The 17,973-nt window shown below is 36.8% G+C and overlaps 1 protein-coding gene across 2 annotated transcripts in view; it reads right to left on the reverse strand.

Moving 5' to 3' along the window:
• The window catches only part of qtrt1 (queuine tRNA-ribosyltransferase 1), a 40,701-nt gene extending 22,939 nt beyond the window's left edge, over positions 1 to 17,762 (reverse strand). For both annotated transcript variants that reach the window (XM_062049872.1, XM_062049871.1), the window contains exons 1-8: positions 17,460 to 17,762; positions 15,402 to 15,470; positions 15,188 to 15,326; positions 8,439 to 8,633; positions 6,726 to 6,864; positions 6,588 to 6,663; positions 6,416 to 6,525; positions 897 to 981 (exon numbers count right to left, since the gene is read on the reverse strand). In XM_062049872.1, coding sequence (XP_061905856.1) covers positions 897 to 981; positions 6,416 to 6,525; positions 6,588 to 6,663; positions 6,726 to 6,864; positions 8,439 to 8,633; positions 15,188 to 15,326; positions 15,402 to 15,470; positions 17,460 to 17,723 — 1,077 coding nt within the window. In that variant the 5' untranslated portion in view covers positions 17,724 to 17,762. The remainder of the gene's footprint in view (positions 1 to 896; positions 982 to 6,415; positions 6,526 to 6,587; positions 6,664 to 6,725; positions 6,865 to 8,438; positions 8,634 to 15,187; positions 15,327 to 15,401; positions 15,471 to 17,459) is intronic.
• Positions 17,763 to 17,973: the final 211 nt, after the last annotated feature.

A 17,973-nucleotide genomic window follows, 5' to 3' on the forward strand; every position in this document is an offset into this window, starting at 1 on the left:
TAGTAGGTTATGTAGTGGTTGCTGGATGGTTACTATAGTTAATACAACTTGAGAGGTTTCATAGTAGGTTATGTAGTGGTTGCTGGATGGTTACTATAGTTAATACAACTTGAGAGGTTTCATAGTAGGTTATGTAGTGGTTGCTGGATGGTTACTATAGTTAATACAACTTGAGAGGTTTCATAGTTGGTTATGTAGTGGTTGCTGGATGGTTACTATAGTTAATACAACTTGAGAGGTTTCATAGTAGGTTATGTAGTGGTTGCTGGATGGTTACTATAGTTAATACAACTTGAGAGGTTTCATAGTTGGTTATGTAGTGGTTGCTGGATGGCTACTATAGTTAATACAACTTGAGAGGTTTCATAGTTGGTTATGTAGTGGTTGTTGGATGGTTACTATAGTTAATACAACTTGAGAGGTTTCATAGTTGGTTATGTAGTGGTTGCTGGATGGTTACTATAGTTAATACAACTTGAGAGGTTTCATAGTAGGTTATGTAGTGGTTGCTGGATGGTTACTATAGTTAATACAACTTGAGATGTTTCATAGTAGGTTATGTAGTGGTTGTTGGATGGTTACTATAGTTAATACAACTTGAGAGGTTTCATAGTAGGTTATGTAGTGGTTGCTGGATGGTTACTATAGTTAATACAACTTGAGAGGTTTCATAGTAGGTTATGTAGTGGTTGTTGGATGGTTACTATAGTTAATACAACTTGAGATGTTTCATAGTAGGTTATGTAGTGGTTGTTGGATGGTTACTATAGTTAATACAACTTGAGAGGTTTCATAGTTGGTTATGTAGTGGTTGCTGGATGGTTACTATAGTTAATACAACTTGAGAGGTTTCATAGTTGGTTATGTAGTGGTTGCTGGATGGTTACTATAGTTACCTGGTAGGCGATATTGTGGATGGTGACGTGATGCATGGCTGCCGTGTCGCTCTTAAAGAGGGCGTGCAGGTATGCCCGACTGTGTCTGGAACAGAAGACAGAAAAGGAAGCAGCATTATTTATCAATTTATATCAATATAGGGAGGGCGTGGCTCAGATGGTAGAGCGGCCATCCAGCGACTTGAGTGTTTCTGGTTTGATTCCGGTTTCAGCCATCCTAGTCCCGGCAGCTGTGTCCTTGGGCAAGACAATTCACCACCCTCGCTCTCAGTTACTACATTATATATATACTTGCAGTGTGTATATTGTACATATTACATATTGTTATGAAGGTGTCTGTTACTACATTATATATATACTTGCAGTGTGTATATTGTACATATTACATATTGTTATGAAGGTGTCTGTTACTACATTATATATATACTTGCAGTGTGTATATTGTACATATTACATATTGTTATGAAGGTGTCTGTTACTACATTATATATATACTTGCAGTGTGTATATTGTACATATTACATATTGTTATGAAGGTGTCTGTTACTACATTATATATATATATACTTGCAGTGTGTATATTGTACATATTACATATTGTTATGAAGGTGTCTGTTACTACATTATATATATACTTGCAGTGTGTATATTGTACATATTACCTATTGTTATGAAGGTGTCTGTTACTACATTATATACATACTTGCAGTGTGTATATTGTACATATTACATATTGTTATGAAGGTTTCTGTTACTACATTATATATATACCTGCAGTGTGTATATTGTACATATTACATATTGTTATGAAGGTGTCTGTTACTACATTATATATATACTTGCAGTGTGTATATTGTACATATTACCTATTGTTATGAAGGTGTCTGTTACTACATGATATATATACTTGCAGTGTGTATATTGTACATATTACATATTGTTATGAAGGTTTCTGTTACTACATTATATATATACCTGCAGTGTGTATATTGTACATATTACATATTGTTATGAAGGTGTCTGTTACTACATTATATATATACTTGCAGTGTGTATATTGTACATATTACATATTGTTATGAAGGTGTCTGTTACTACATTATATATATACTTGCAGTGTGTATATTGTACATATTACATATTGTTATGAAGGTTTCTGTTACTACATTATATATATACCTGCAGTGTGTATATTGTACATATTACATATTGTTATGAAGGTGTCTGTTACTACATTATATACATACTTGCAGTGTGTATATTGTACATATTACATATTGTTATGAAGGTGTCTGTTACTACATTATATACATACTTGCAGTGTGTATATTGTACATATTACATATTGTTATGAAGGTGTCTGTTACTACATTATATATATACTTGCAGTGTGTATATTGTACATATTACATATTGTTATGAAGGTTTCTGTTACTACATTATATATATACCTGCAGTGTGTATATTGTACATATTACATATTGTTATGAAGGTGTCTGTTACTACATTATATACATACTTGCAGTGTGTATATTGTACATATTACATATTGTTATGAAGGTGTCTGTTACTACATTATATACATACTTGCAGTGTGTATATTGTACATATTACATATTGTTATGAAGGTGTCTGTTACTACATTATATATATACTTGCAGTGTATATATTGTACATATTACATATTGTTATGAAGGTGTCTGTTACTACATTATATATATACTTGCAGTGTGTATATTGTACATATTACATATTGTTATGAAGGTTTCTGTTACTACATTATATATATACCTGCAGTGTGTATATTGTACATATTACATATTGTTATGAAGGTGTCTGTTACTACATTATATACATACTTGCAGTGTGTATATTGTACATATTACATATTGTTATGAAGGTGTCTGTTACTACATTATATACATACTTGCAGTGTGTATATTGTACATATTACATATTGTTATGAAGGTGTCTGTTACTACATTATATATATACTTGCAGTGTGTATATTGTACATATTACATATTGTTATGAAGGTGTCTGTTACTACATTATATATATACTTGCAGTGTGTATATTGTACATATTACATATTGTTATGAAGGTGTCTGTTACTACATTATATACATACTTGCAGTGTGTATATTGTACATATTACATATTGTTATGAAGGTGTCTGTTACTACATTATATATATACTTGCAGTGTGTATATTGTACATATTACATATTGTTATGAAGGTTTCTGTTACTACATTATATATATACCTGCAGTGTGTATATTGTACATATTACATATTGTTATGAAGGTGTCTGTTACTACATTATATACATACTTGCAGTGTGTATATTGTACATATTACATATTGTTATGAAGGTGTCTGTTACTACATTATATACATACTTGCAGTGTGTATATTGTACATATTACATATTGTTATGAAGGTGTCTGTTACTACATTATATATATACTTGCAGTGTGTATATTGTACATATTACATATTGTTATGAAGGTGTCTGTTACTACATTATATATATACTTGCAGTGTGCATATTGTACATATTACATATTGTTATGAAGGTGTCTGTTACTACATTATATATATATATACTTGCAGTGTGTATATTGTACATATTACATATTGTTATGAAGGTGTCTGTTACTACATTATATACATACTTGCAGTGTGTATATTGTACATATTACATATTGTTATGAAGGTGTCTGTTACTACATTATATATATACTTGCAGTGTGTATATTGTACATATTACATATTGTTATGAAGGTGTCTGTTACTACATTATATATATACTTGCATTGTGTATATTGTACATATTACATATTGTTATGAAGGTGTCTGTTACTACATTATATACATACTTGCAGTGTGTATATTGTACATATTACATATTGTTATGAAGGTGTCTGTTACTACATTATATATATACTTGCAGTGTGTATATTGTACATATTACATATTGTTATGAAGGTGTCTGTTACTACATTATATATATATATACTTGCAGTGTGTATATTGTACATATTACATATTGTTATGAAGGTGTCTGTTACTACATTATATATATACTTGCAGTGTGTATATTGTACATATTACATATTGTTATGAAGGTGTCTGTTACTACATTATATATATACTTGCAGTGTGTATATTGTACATATTACATATTGTTATGAAGGTGTCTGTTACTACATTATATATATACTTGCAGTGTGTATATTGTACATATTACATATTGTTATGAAGGTGTCTGTTACTACATTATATATATACTTGCAGTGTGTATATTGTACATATTACATATTGTTATGAAGGTGTCTGTTACTACATTATATATATACTTGCAGTGTGTATATTGTACATATTACATATTGTTATGAAGGTGTCTGTTACTACATTATATATATACTTGCATTGTGTATATTGTACATATTACATATTGTTATGAAGGTGTCTGTTACTACATTATATATATACTTGCAGTGTATATATTGTACATATTACATATTGTTATGAAGGTGTCTGTTACTACATTATATACATACTTGCAGTGTGTATATTGTACATATTACATATTTTTATGAAGGTGTCTGTTACTACATTATATATATATACTGGACAAATGTATTTTTAGACCATATGATTCACCTGAGCGGCTAGGAGACCCCGAGAGTAACAAGCGCTTGCCTTGTTGCCTTTCCATTAAGAACAATAAATTAGTTTTTAGTATAAGTTTGCTGGTTTCAAGAAATGTAATGCCGAGCGCATATCATTAAGTCAAGATAATGGCACTAGCATTTACTTAACTTAAGAATATTTTTCAACATATTGAGCAAAAAGGTCTTTTTTTTTTCTACCAAGAAAAGTGCATTTGTTATTAGTGAGAATATACTTATTTTAAGCTATTTTTGGGTTCATTGATGTTAGCTAATTTAGCTTGTTTTGGAAAGTCTTGACAAGCCAAATTTTCTTGTTCTATTGGCAGATCATTGTGCTTAGTTCAAATAAAATACCCCTCATTTTTGTATTTTTTTTTCTTGTTTTTGAACACTGACTTTTTGCAGTGCAAGTTATATGCCTCAGGTGTGCACATGAAAAAATTGGCAAAAAAAAGTTAGCATCCAAACAGATTGAGTCAAATACCAAGTTGTGTGACTCAGAGGCGTACACAAAATTGGCTGAAAAAGTTAGCATTAGGGATGTCCGATAATGGCTTTTTGCCGATATCCGATATGCCGATATTGTCCAACTCTTTAATTACCGATACCGATATCAACCGATACCGATATCAACCGATATATACAGTCGTGGAATTAACACATTATTATGTCTAATTTGGACAACCAGGTATGGTGAAGATAAGGTACTTTTTAAAAAAATGAATCAAATAAAATAAGATAAATAAATTAAAAACATTTTCTTGAATAAAAAAGAAAGTAAAACAATATAAAAACAGTTACATAGAAACTAGTAATGAATGAAAATGTGTAAAATTAACTGTTAAAGGTTAGTATTATTAGTGGAGCAGCAGCACGCACAATCATGTGTGCTTACGGACTGTATCCCTTGCAGACTGTATTGATATATATTGATATATAATGTAGGAAGCAGAATATTAATAACAGAAAGAAACAACCCTTTTGTGTGAATGAGTGTAAATGGGGGAGGGAGGTTTTTTGGGTTGGTGCACTAATTGTAAGTGTATCTTGTGTTTTTTATGTGGATTTAATAAAAAAAAACAAAAAAAACAAACAAACAAAAACGATACTGATAATAAAAAAAACGATACCGATAATTTCCGATATTACATTTTAACGCATTTATCGGCCGATAATATCGGCAGACCGATATTATCGGACATTTCTAGTTAGCATGCTAAAAGTTAGCATGTGTTATGTACCAAATGATAACTCTTAGGTGTGTGCCTATGAAATTAGCTAAAAAAAAAGCAAAACATTTATAAAATGTATAACCTTTTTTTTTTTTAAACATGCAAACTAAAGACGTGCAAACGGTCTGTAAAACATCATCTATGCAACATTTTGTCCAAAGAACCACTGTCACATGTTATGTAGACCAGTGGTACCGGGCCACACAAGAATTAAAAAAAATATATATATATGTATATATATATTTTTTTTTTTTAATGAAATCAACATAAAAAACACAATATATACATTCTATATCAATATAGATCAATACAGCCTGCAGGGATACAGTCCGTAAGCACACATGATTGTATTTATTTATGTAAAAAAAAAAAAAAAAATTAAAAAAATTAAAAAAAAAAAAAAAATTATATACACCCCCCCTCCTCCCCCACCGGTCCGTGGGACAAATTTTCAAGCGTTGACCGGTCCGCAGCTACAAAAAGGTTGGGGACCACTGATGTAGACCACAAGGATGTGTTTTAAATGTAGACAAAAATTACCCCTTTTAAATTGTGCCTTGAGAAAGTTCTCAGTTGTTTGCTATGAACTTGTCGTGTTCAAGTCACCTTTTGCACGTGGGACACTGGCAGTCGGGGTCTATGGGCTGGAAGTCCTTGGCGTACTGCTTCTGTTTTACCTGCAGGGACCCCCAGGGCACCAGCGCGGAGCCGAACCTCTGAAAGCAGACAGCCGTCAGGAAGTGTGAGAGACATTTTGTGGAAGCTTGAGAGATCTTACGGCGGTCCGGGTGGGAAACACGCAGTCGAACATATCGCATCCCAGAGCCACGCACACCACCAGATCCACAGCGTATCTGCAACACAGATCTCAGGTCAGTTCACGGAGGAGACCTAATCGCTTCAATTGCTCCCGTACCCGACGCCCATCAGGTAGCGAGGCTTTTCCCGAGGGAGGTGGTCCGTGCTGAGGGTCACCATCCTCCAGAAGTCGTCCTTCTCTTCGCCTCCGCTTAGACCTCCGATGGCAAAACCAGGGACGTCCCGTTTAGTCATCTCTGCAAGACATAGCTTGACTATTAACATTTATCACGCTCACTGTTTTACCAAGTCTCTCATGTTGAGTGGAGTTTTATTTTGACCATGTACAACATGTCAATATAACACATCACATTATACACATATTTTCATTTCTCATTACATGTCCTAAATGGAGTAGGAAGAAGCATGGACCGGACTCTCACACTATTATGTTAGATCCACTATGGACTGGACTCTCACACTATTATGTTAGATCCACTATGGACTGGACTCTCACACTATTATGTTAGATCCACTATGGACTGGACTCTCACACTATTATGTTAGATCCACTATGGACTGCACTCTCACACTATTATGTTAGATCCACTATGGACTGGACTCTCACACTATTATGTTAGATCCACTATGGACTGGACTCTCACACTATTATGTTAGATCCACTATGGACTGGACTCTCACACTATTATGTTAGATCCACTATGGACTGGACTCTCTCACTATTATGTTAGATCCACTATGGACTGGACTCTCACACTATTATGTTAGATCCACTATGGACTGGACTCTCACACTATTATGTTATATCCACTATGGACTGGACTCTCACACTATTATGTTAGATCCACTATGGACTGCACTCTCACACTATTATGTTAGATCCACTATGGACTGCACTCTCACACTATTATGTTAGATCCACTATGGACTGGACTCTCACACTATTATGTTAGGTCCACTATGGACTGGACTCTCACACTATTATGTTAGATCCACTATGGACTGCACTCTCACACTATTATGTTAGATCCACTATGGACTGGACTCTCACACTATTATGTTAGATCCACTATGGACTGGACTCTCACACTATTATGTTAGATCCACTATGGACTGCACTCTCACACTATTATGTTAGATCCACTATGGACTGGACTCTCACACTATTATGTTAGATCCACTATGGACTGGACTCTCACACTATTATGTTAGATCCACTATGGACTGGACTCTCACACTATTATGTTAGATCCACTATGGACTGGACTCTCACACTATTATGTTAGATCCACTATGGACTGGACTCTCACACTATTATGTTAGATCCACTATGGACTGGACTCTCACACTATTATGTTAGATCCACTATGGACTGGACTCTCACACTATTATGTTAGATCCACTATGGACTGGACTCTCACACTATTATGTTAGATCCACTATGGACTGGACTCTCACACTATTATGTTAGATCCACTATGGACTGGACTCTTACTATTATATACTGATAGTGTGTGTAGCATGCTTAGCTATTCCTTTTCCTCTCATCCTCCAGTGATAATGCTACTTAGAATAGAGTGCGTCATAAAATAGAACAGAATAAAACACTTTCTTGTCATCAAACATGAGAGCATGATGACATTACAGGTGGCAACTCTGTTAGGTGCAGTTAAAATACAAGAAACTTAGTTCATTTTCCATAATAGTGATGAGAATGACTATTTTAGAAGCGGCTTCGCACCGTGGATGGACGAAGCGTTCGTTGCAGCTCGCTCTCAAATTCGTCTTAAGAAGAAATAAGAATTAGTACCGTCAAGACAGGTTTTCCGAAGCCCGGCGTTCAGCCCACCCTGGATGATGGCAAAGAGGTTCTGTCTGTCTGGGTTTTTATTGGCCGCTATGCAGCGATCCAACCAGCGGATGGACCTGTGCATGGCTTCCTCCACACGCGGCCCCGTCACCGTGCTGCTCACCACGTCGTCCAACTGCATCATGATGTCCGACCCTAGAAGAAAACATAGATAATAATATGCCTCTCCTCCAGTGATAATGCTTCTTGATAATGATACCTACACTGCAAAAAGTGAAATCTAAGTAAGATGAAATATCTCAAATAAGGGTGATATTTGCTTAAGCAGATTTTATGTTAGTGTTTTACTTGTTTTGCTCCTAAATGATCTCAGTAAGATATTACAGCTTGTTGCTGAGATGTGATGAGCTATATTGAGTAAAACATGCTTGAAACTAGAATATCAACTGTTGCAAAGCTGTGTCATCAACACTCACAAGTAGAAAACTACTTTTTTAAAGTCATCATTTCTTAAAAAATGATGATGCCGAGCGCATATCATTATGTCATGATAATGGCACCAGCATTTACTTAATGTAAGAATATTTTTCAACATTTTGAGCAAAAAAGTCTCTCCTTTTTTTTTCTACCAAGAAAAGTGCACTTGTTATTAGTGAGAATATACTTATTTTAAGGTATTTTTGGGTTCATTGAGGTTAGCTAATTTTACTTGTTTTGGAAAGTCTTGACAAGCCAAATCTTCTAGTTCTATTGGAAAATAATTTTGCTTAGTTCAAATAAAATAACCCTAATTTGTATATATTTTTTTTCTTGTTTTTGAACACTGACTTTTTGCAGTGTGAAGGGAATTTTGCCTATCATTCACAATGTCTATGGAACATAAAAACACGTTTATTTTTATGCATTCTAAGTACCGTATTTTCCGCACTATAAGGCGCACCTAAAAACCTCCAATTTTCTCAAAAGCTGACAGTGCGCCTTATAATCCGGTGCGCCTTATATATGGACCAATATTGAGCCACAACAGGTCTCGCAACTACGGGATGCATAACGTAACCCCAGCCTCTACTGGAGCGTCTATTCTATGCGCCATTCATTGAAGGTGCGCCTTATAATCCGGTGCGCCTCATAGTGCGGAAAATATGGTACTCTAATGCGCCCAAAAAGCCGCCAACAATACTCAATTTACAACCGTTGACCTGAATATCAACCAAGTGTTTTTGTTATTACAAGCACTAACGCTGAGGAACTACTTTTAGCGGCGCCGTGATCACACAGAGCTAACAAGCTAATGCTGCTATATTGACATATTGAGCCGGTTAGCTGCTGCAACGCCTTGGTGGAAGTTAATTCTAGATTACATATCATGCCTCTCACCTGGATAGTAGAAGGATGAGGGCAGAAACTGAGAAGTTTGTAAACTTTGACATCCAATTTATAGACTTGGAGATGGCAAGAAAAAAACGCTTGGATTAATTTTTTTATCTGAATGAAAATACATGAATATCCCATCTTTTGGCATCCCGGTGAGAGCAGATATTGCACTGTAAGTGATTGTTTGATCATGTGCGTAGTTTGCATATCTGGATCTGTTTAGCACACAGCTTCTGAAGCTTATTTTCAGGCTGGAAAATGTATGGTTCTGGATCATCATTTGTCCCGAAGTAATCCTTTTTGGCACTCGTGATGTCTGCATGATTTATATTTGTTGTTGTTGTTGTTGGGAAAAACAAACATTGTGATGCATTTGTGAAATTTATACTGAATAATGAGCAAAATACGTAAATATTACATGTTATGAATGTGACTATGTTACATATATACTTACAGTGTGTCTATAAAACATTGGAGGTTTTTCAGAGCGCTTTATAAGTGGAATGGAGCTCCACTAAAAGCTGACTTTTGCTAGCGTTTACTTGTGATTTAGAATGCATAGGAAAAGAAAAACCTGTGTGTGCTCGCCTAACGTAAGGATGGCGAATGATAGGCAACATTCCTAAACAAGTGCAGTTCCCCTTTAAAAAACTAAGAAATGCAATTTATTTTCCCGCTCTTTAGTGCCGCCCTAGTGGCTCCCTGGAGGATTTTTTTAAAAAGGGTTGAAAATGGAAAAAGATGGGGGAAAAATATTTTTTTTGTTTTAGTATGCTTTTTGTTTGAGGACAAACATGACACAAACCTTCCCAATTGTTAGAACTACCACTGTTGAATATGTTGGTGTGTATGCTTCACTGATGACACTATTCATTTTGTCCTTACTAATTTCGGCGGTTCTTGAACTCACCATAGTGTGGACTGTGACTTTTTGATTGATTGATTGATTGAAACTTTTATTAGTAGAGCGCACAGTACAGTACATATTGCCTACAATTGACCACTAAATGGTAACACCCCAATACGTTTTTCAACTTGTTTAAGTCGGGGTCCACGACGCAAAAGTTTGTTGACATGTACAATCTTCCACTCCTTTGTCTAATTTTGTCCATCAAATGTTGTATACTGTGCGTGAATGCACAAAGGTGAGCTTTGTTGGGGTCATTGACTTGTTGGAGTGCTAATCAGGCATGTTTGGTCAGTGCATGACTGCAAGCTAATCGATGCTAACATGCTATTTAGGCTAGCTGCATGTACATATTGCATCATTATGCCTCATTTGTAGCTATATTTGCGCTCATTTAATATCCTTTACTTGTATCCTCTTTCTATATAATTTATATTTGCATGTCTACATGCAAATATAAATTGTGTACAGTTTACAGTAGCACTATGCGTAATCACAATACCAGGGCGACTAGTGAGGGTCATTTTGTACTCCCCCGTCCCAGGAAGAATGCTTTGTGGAAATCTTTTATTTATAGATCTGTATCGCTCCGGAATAACCTGCCTCGAATTCTCACCGGCATTGAAAGTAAACAGGTTTTTAAAAGGAAAGTAATATTTTATCTTGATTCTGTAAATTAGTTTGCTTGTTGACGATTTTTGTTTGGTTTTGTATTGTGTAGTTATATTTATATGGTAATTAATATTCTGTGACTGTAAATTGTTTGCTTGTTGATGCTTTTATTTGTTTCTGTATTGTTAAGTATAATTATATGCTTTTACTTGTAATTGTATTGAGTTTGTGGACTAGTGGGTTGTTGTGGCAACCAGCTAATGGGGATCCTTAATAAAAATCTAATCAAAACAAAGTGTCATGACTAGGGATGTCCGATAATGGCTTTTTGCCGATATCCGATATTCCGATATTGTCCAACTCTTTAATTACCGATACCGATATCAACCGATACCGATGTCAACCGATATATGCAGTCGTGGAATTAACACATTATTATGCCTAATTTGGACAACCAGGTATGGTGAAGATAAGGTACTTTTCAAAAAAATTAGTAAAATAAGATAAATAAATTAAAAACATTTTCTTGAATAAAAAAGAAAGTACAACAATATAAAAACAGTTACATAGAAACTAGTAATTAATGAAAATGAGTAAAATGAACTGTTAAAGGTTAGTACTATTAGTGGAGCAGCAGCACGCACAATCATGTGTGCTTACGGACTGTATCCCTTGCAGACTGTATTGATATATATCAGGGGTCTCAAACTCAATTTACCTGGGGGCCACTGGATGCAGAAACTGGGTGAGGCTGGGCCGCAAAAAAAGATTTCTTAAAAAAAATCTATCATGCACTTTTTAATGAATTCACCTTCTTTGAATGGCTTTCCCGCCGTAGCAACCATCTCACTCACCATGTAGCTAGCTTTGACTGCTGCATCGCTCTTTTCGCTTGCTTTCTTGACGAAATCTTGTTGCCTCAGTAGACTGGTTTTATAATTTGCAACCCGGTTCACTCTCTCATCTCCCTGGTATTTTGCATACTCCTCAGCATGTCTAGTTGTATAATGATGTTTCAAATTGTATTCCTTGTGCATCGCAACTTTCTCTGTATCAACTACAGAAAAGAGCCATAAGGATTATTCATAAAGTAGATTACTTAGAACACACTAACATATTATTTATTAATTCCGGTTTATTGAAATTACAGGAGCTAGTAAAGTTACAGACGTTATGTGTCATGTTTAAGGCTAAAAGTAAAACATTACCAGCAAATTTACAAAAAATGTTTGTCATCACTTCTGAGAATGAAGAGCATAGAAGAAAAGGTCATTTCCAACATCAGTATTCAAGGACAACTTTAAAACAAATGTGCATATCAGTGGTGGGGGTTAAACTATGGAATTCTCTTTACAATGAGATAAAAGATTGTAAAAATATATTCCAATTGAAAAACTATATAAAGACAGAACAATAAGATCATATGGACAGCCATAAGTGTTTACATTTTGCTTTATATTTATTATTTTACTTATTTTTTGCCTGGTTTTGTATTTGTTTTGTATCATCCTGTGAGGTGTATATTACTTTTGTTTTTTTTGTTCAGTTTGTACATCATGAAGTTTTGCACATCTTGTGTTTTTTTGTTTGTTTTCGTTATATTTGGATGTATTTGTTGGTTTATATGATATCATTAAGTAAGACTACGTATTATGTTGAAGGGGGCAGAAAAATATACGATTTTTCTTCATCCTGCTCCTTCTCAGGCATTGGTGTGTAAATGTATAATTGAATAATTGTGGTTTAATTGTCTATCGATCAAAGATGCACATCAATGAAGGAGATAAATAAAAATGAAATGAAATGAAAGACACGTTGGGGTGCCCCTATGCTCAACAAAGAAATATTGCATCAAAAATTGTCTCTGTCTGGAGCCAACGGGAGGGGAAGGAGGGGGGCTCACCGTGGAGTTTACAGTTACGGTAGCACAATTAGCCCCGAACGGGCTAACATCACCACTAACGTGTTACACGTCTGATTCGCCCAGCGACTCTCTGTCGGAGTATCAGCGCTGGGGTCCAGTGCACCACACTTTTGTATTGTCGCTCAGTCCTTCGGCGGAGTGCTCGTCTTCCCCGCTTGGACTGTTTACAACGGGGGCGGGAGCGAGCAGGCGGGCGAGCGAGGGAGGCAGGGAGGGAGGGAGGAAGAGCGTGAACGGGTGTCGTGGAAAAGCGGCAAAATGTTTCTCTGCTTGCATCACGCAAGTGACGTCAATGCATACTTGCCAACCTTGAGACCTCCGAATTTGGGAGATAGGGGGGGGTTGAGGTGTATGTGGGGGGGTTGAGGAGGGCGGGGTTGGGAGGAGACGGGGTTGGGGGTAGGGGGTGTTTTTGTAGCCCGGAAGAGTTAGGGCTGCAAAGGATTCTGGGTATTTGTCCTGTTGTGTTTATGTTGTGTTTAGGTGCGGATGTTCTCCCGAAATGTGTTTGTCATTCTTGTTTGGTGTGGGTTCACAGTGTGGCGCATATTTGTAACAGTGTTAAAAAATAAAATATGACCACCCTCAGTGTGACATGTATGGCTGTTCCTCAAGTATGTCTTGCAATCACTTGCGTGTGTCTACAGAAGCCTCATACTACATGTGTCTGGGCCGGCACGCTGTTTGTATGGAGAAAAAGATGATGCGTTGACAGTTTCTGGAGGACACTTAAGGCAGTGCCATCAAGGCAGTGCCATCAAGGCACGCCCTCGCCACACTGTGATTGGTAGATTCCTTCAGCTCCGCACACAACGCTGTCAAGCGCCATTCATTTAAAACTCGCGGGCCGCACTAACATTTAACTTTCATATTAAGGTGGGGGCCGCAAAATAACGTCTCGCGGGCCGCAATTGGCCCGCGGGCCGCGTGTTTGAGACCTCTGATATATATTGATATATAATGTAGGAACCACAATATTGATAACAGAAAGAAATGGGGGGGAGGGAGGTTTTTTGGGTTGGTGCACTAATTGTAAGTGTATCTTGTGTTTTTTATGTTGATTTAATTAAAAAAAAAAAAGAAAAAAAAACCGATACAGATAATTAAAAAAACGATACCGATCATTTCCGATATTACATTTTAACGCATTTATCGGCCAATAATATCGGCAGGCCGATATTATCGGACATCCCTAAAAGTAATATTTTATCTGAGTCTGTAAATTAGTTTGCTTGTTGACGATTTTTGTTTGGTTTTGTATTGTGTAGCTATATTTATATGGTAATTAATATTCTGTGACTGTAAATTGTTTGCTTGTTGATGCTTTTATTTGTTTCTGCATTGTTAATTATATTATATGCTTTTACGTGTAATTGTATTGAGTTTGTGGACTAGTGGGTTGTTGTGGCAACCAGCTAATGGGGATCCTTACTAAAAATCTAATCAAAACAAAGTGTCATGACACATTATCTTTATGTAATATGGGCTGCATTTCAGATAGTTGTGTGCCAAGTTGTTCCAGACCACAGCAAACATTACCGAACTTGCCAAAGATTGTATTAAATCTATTAAAAGAAGACAGCCTGCCCTTTCCTTTAACTTGGAAACACACATCTTGGAAGCACTTTTTGCGGTTCCAGACAGATTAGTTTTTTGGTCCAGTATGGCTCTTTCAACGTTTTGGGTTGCCGACCCCTGGTGTAGAGACACATCATTAGCTGCTAGCTGCTTGTTACCTGGGAGACTAAACATACATACACTGTCAGCCAGAAGGAAACAGCATTTGTGATTAAAGGGCTTTTTCATACTTTTTTACGAAAACCAGCCGATACTGATCGGCACATTTACACATGTAACCCTAATGACTACAACCTGTAAAGAAAACGGATAGACGGATGTTAAGACAGTCCTAATTAAGCATTTGAACCGCACCAAGACTATTCTGTATGCTGATGGACTTCTCGGGACTAAGAAGGATAGTTTTTCCGTCGTAGGGGGACTCAAACGTGACCCCTTCCTCTGTGACTTCGGACAGTTGGACGAGAGACACCATCTGGAAGCCTCCACTGTCCTTTAAGCAAAAACACAACAACGTTAGGACGCACAGAACTATCCGCAGGTAGCGGTTTCGTCTTTCAAAACGTACCGTTAAAAGGTTTCTTTTCCAGTTCATGAATCCATGCAAGCCATTGGCCTTTTCAATCAAGTCAGGCCCCTGTGGATGCACAATGAAGACACTTTGAGGCATAACCGCTGTAACGGGTATGTTGTTGTGATGCAAGCACGACAAGAGCGAGATGGAAAATCCCTCCAGAAACTCCACTATTCACTCATTTATCCTTACTTAAGTTACTGTGCAGAAGTTTGGGGAAATAATTATAAAAACAATCTTACAAAAAGGGGCACTTAGAATTATCCATAATGTGGGCTTCAAGGAGCACACAAATAGCCTATTTTTAAGGTCAAAACTATTAAAATATCCTGAATTAGTACAATATTTGACAGGGCTTATTATGTTTGAAGCAAGAAGTTATCAATTGCCTGCAAATATTCAAGGTTTATTCAGAGAAAGGGATGTAGGGTATAACACACTTTAGCACTTTAGCACAAGGAAAAGTTTCGGTGTCTCAGTCTGTGGGGTGAAAGTATGCAACAGCCTGAGTGACGAACTCAAACACTCTTCAAACATTGAACATTTTAAGAAATTGTACAAATGTAATATTTTGGTTGTGTATAGTGAGGTCGAGGCTTATTTAGAATGTGAGTATGAATGACATATATGACTTACTTATGATGATATGTTGAGAATTGTAAGCACATTGTTTTGGGCAAATTGAGTTATGTGGATCCAGATGAAAGGTATACAATGTGGTTCAGAGGAAACTGGATATTAGTTACAGTAACTATGTAAAAAAAAAAAAGGGGGGGGATTCAAAAAGTGTATACTTTTTCCATTACCCTTTTGAGCTATGTTTTTTTTCTTCATTTTATTAATTACATTTTCTTTTCTTTTTTGTGAAATAATAATATTGTCATTGAGCACAAGATTGTTTACTGGAGATACCTATGTTTTTTTGGACTGGACTCTCCCACTATTATGTTAGATCCACTACGGACTGGACTCTCACACTATTATGTTAGATCCACTATGGACTGGACTCTGACAATATTATGTTAGATCCACTATGGACTAGACTCTCACACTATTATGCTAGATCCACTATGGACTAGACTCTCACACTATTATGCTAGATCCACTACGGACTGGACTCTCACTATTATGTTACATCCACTATGGACTGGACTCTCACACTATTATGTTAGATCCACTATGGACTGGACTCTCACTATTATGTTACATCCACTATGGACTGGACTCTCACACTATTATGTTAGATCCACTATGGACTGGACTCTCACACTATTATGTTAGATCCACTATGGACTGGACTCACACTATTATGTTAGATCCACTATGGACTGGACTCTCACACTATTATGTTAGATCCACTATGGACTGGACTCTCACTATTATGTTACATCCACTATGGACTGGACTCTCACACTATTATGTTAGATCCACTATGGACTGGACTCTCACTATTATGTTACATCCACTATGGACTGGACTCTCACACTATTATGTTAGATCCACTATGGACTGGACTCTCACACTATTATGTTAGATCCACTATGGACTGGACTCTCACTATTATGTTAGATCCACTATGGACTGGACTCTCCCACTATTATGTTAGATCCACTACGGACTGGACTCTCACACTATTATGTTAGATCCACTATGGACTGGACTCTCCCACTATTATGTTAGATCCACTACGGACTGGACTCTCACACTATTATGTTAGATCCACTATGGACTGGACTCTCACTATTATGTTAGATCCACTATGGACTGGACTCTCACACTATTATGTTAGATCCACTATGGACTGGACTCTCACACTATTATGTTAGATCCACTATGGACTGGACTCTCACACTATTATGTTAGATCCACTATGGACTGGACTCTCACACTATTATGTTAGATCCACTATGGACTGGACTCTCACACTATTATGTTAGATCCACTATGGACTGGACTCTCACACTATTATGTTAGATCCACTATGGACTGGACTCTCACGCTATTATGTTAGATCCACTACCAGGTGGTAGGTGTTGCCCAGACATATCTTACCGGCCTCATGCCCAGGTGGTAGGTGTTGCCCAGACATATGTGACAGCCGAGGGCATCCAGCTGGTCCGCGGTGATCCCCTTCATGGTCCCCTGAGTACCCACCGGCATGAACACCGGCGTGCTGACGGTGCAGTGCGGCAGCTTCAGGTCGCAAGCCCTGGCTTTGGTCACCGGACACTCCGCCACGACGTGCAGAGCCAAAGGGGACGCGGCGGCAGAGAGACTTTTTCTGACTAAACCTGCCGCTCTCGACAGCGTCTCCATGTTGGTTTGATCACGTGACGCAGAAGTGGGGGTGACCGGCTCTTCCGACCAATCAAAAACTAGAAAACTTCTTCTTCTTTGATTTATTGGTGGTTGACGAGCAACCTTTTGGTGCGCATTAGCGCCATCTATTGACATGGAGTGTGGACCGAGGTGGAACTCTACTCTATATTCCCTGTCTTTTTTAAAAAATATATATATATATAATGCTTTGTAACCTATGTTTTCTGAGTGCAATCCAATTTGCGAG

Source organism: Entelurus aequoreus, linkage group LG06 (assembly GCF_033978785.1).
Source record: "Entelurus aequoreus isolate RoL-2023_Sb linkage group LG06, RoL_Eaeq_v1.1, whole genome shotgun sequence".
Lineage (NCBI taxonomy): Eukaryota > Metazoa > Chordata > Actinopteri > Syngnathiformes > Syngnathidae > Entelurus > Entelurus aequoreus.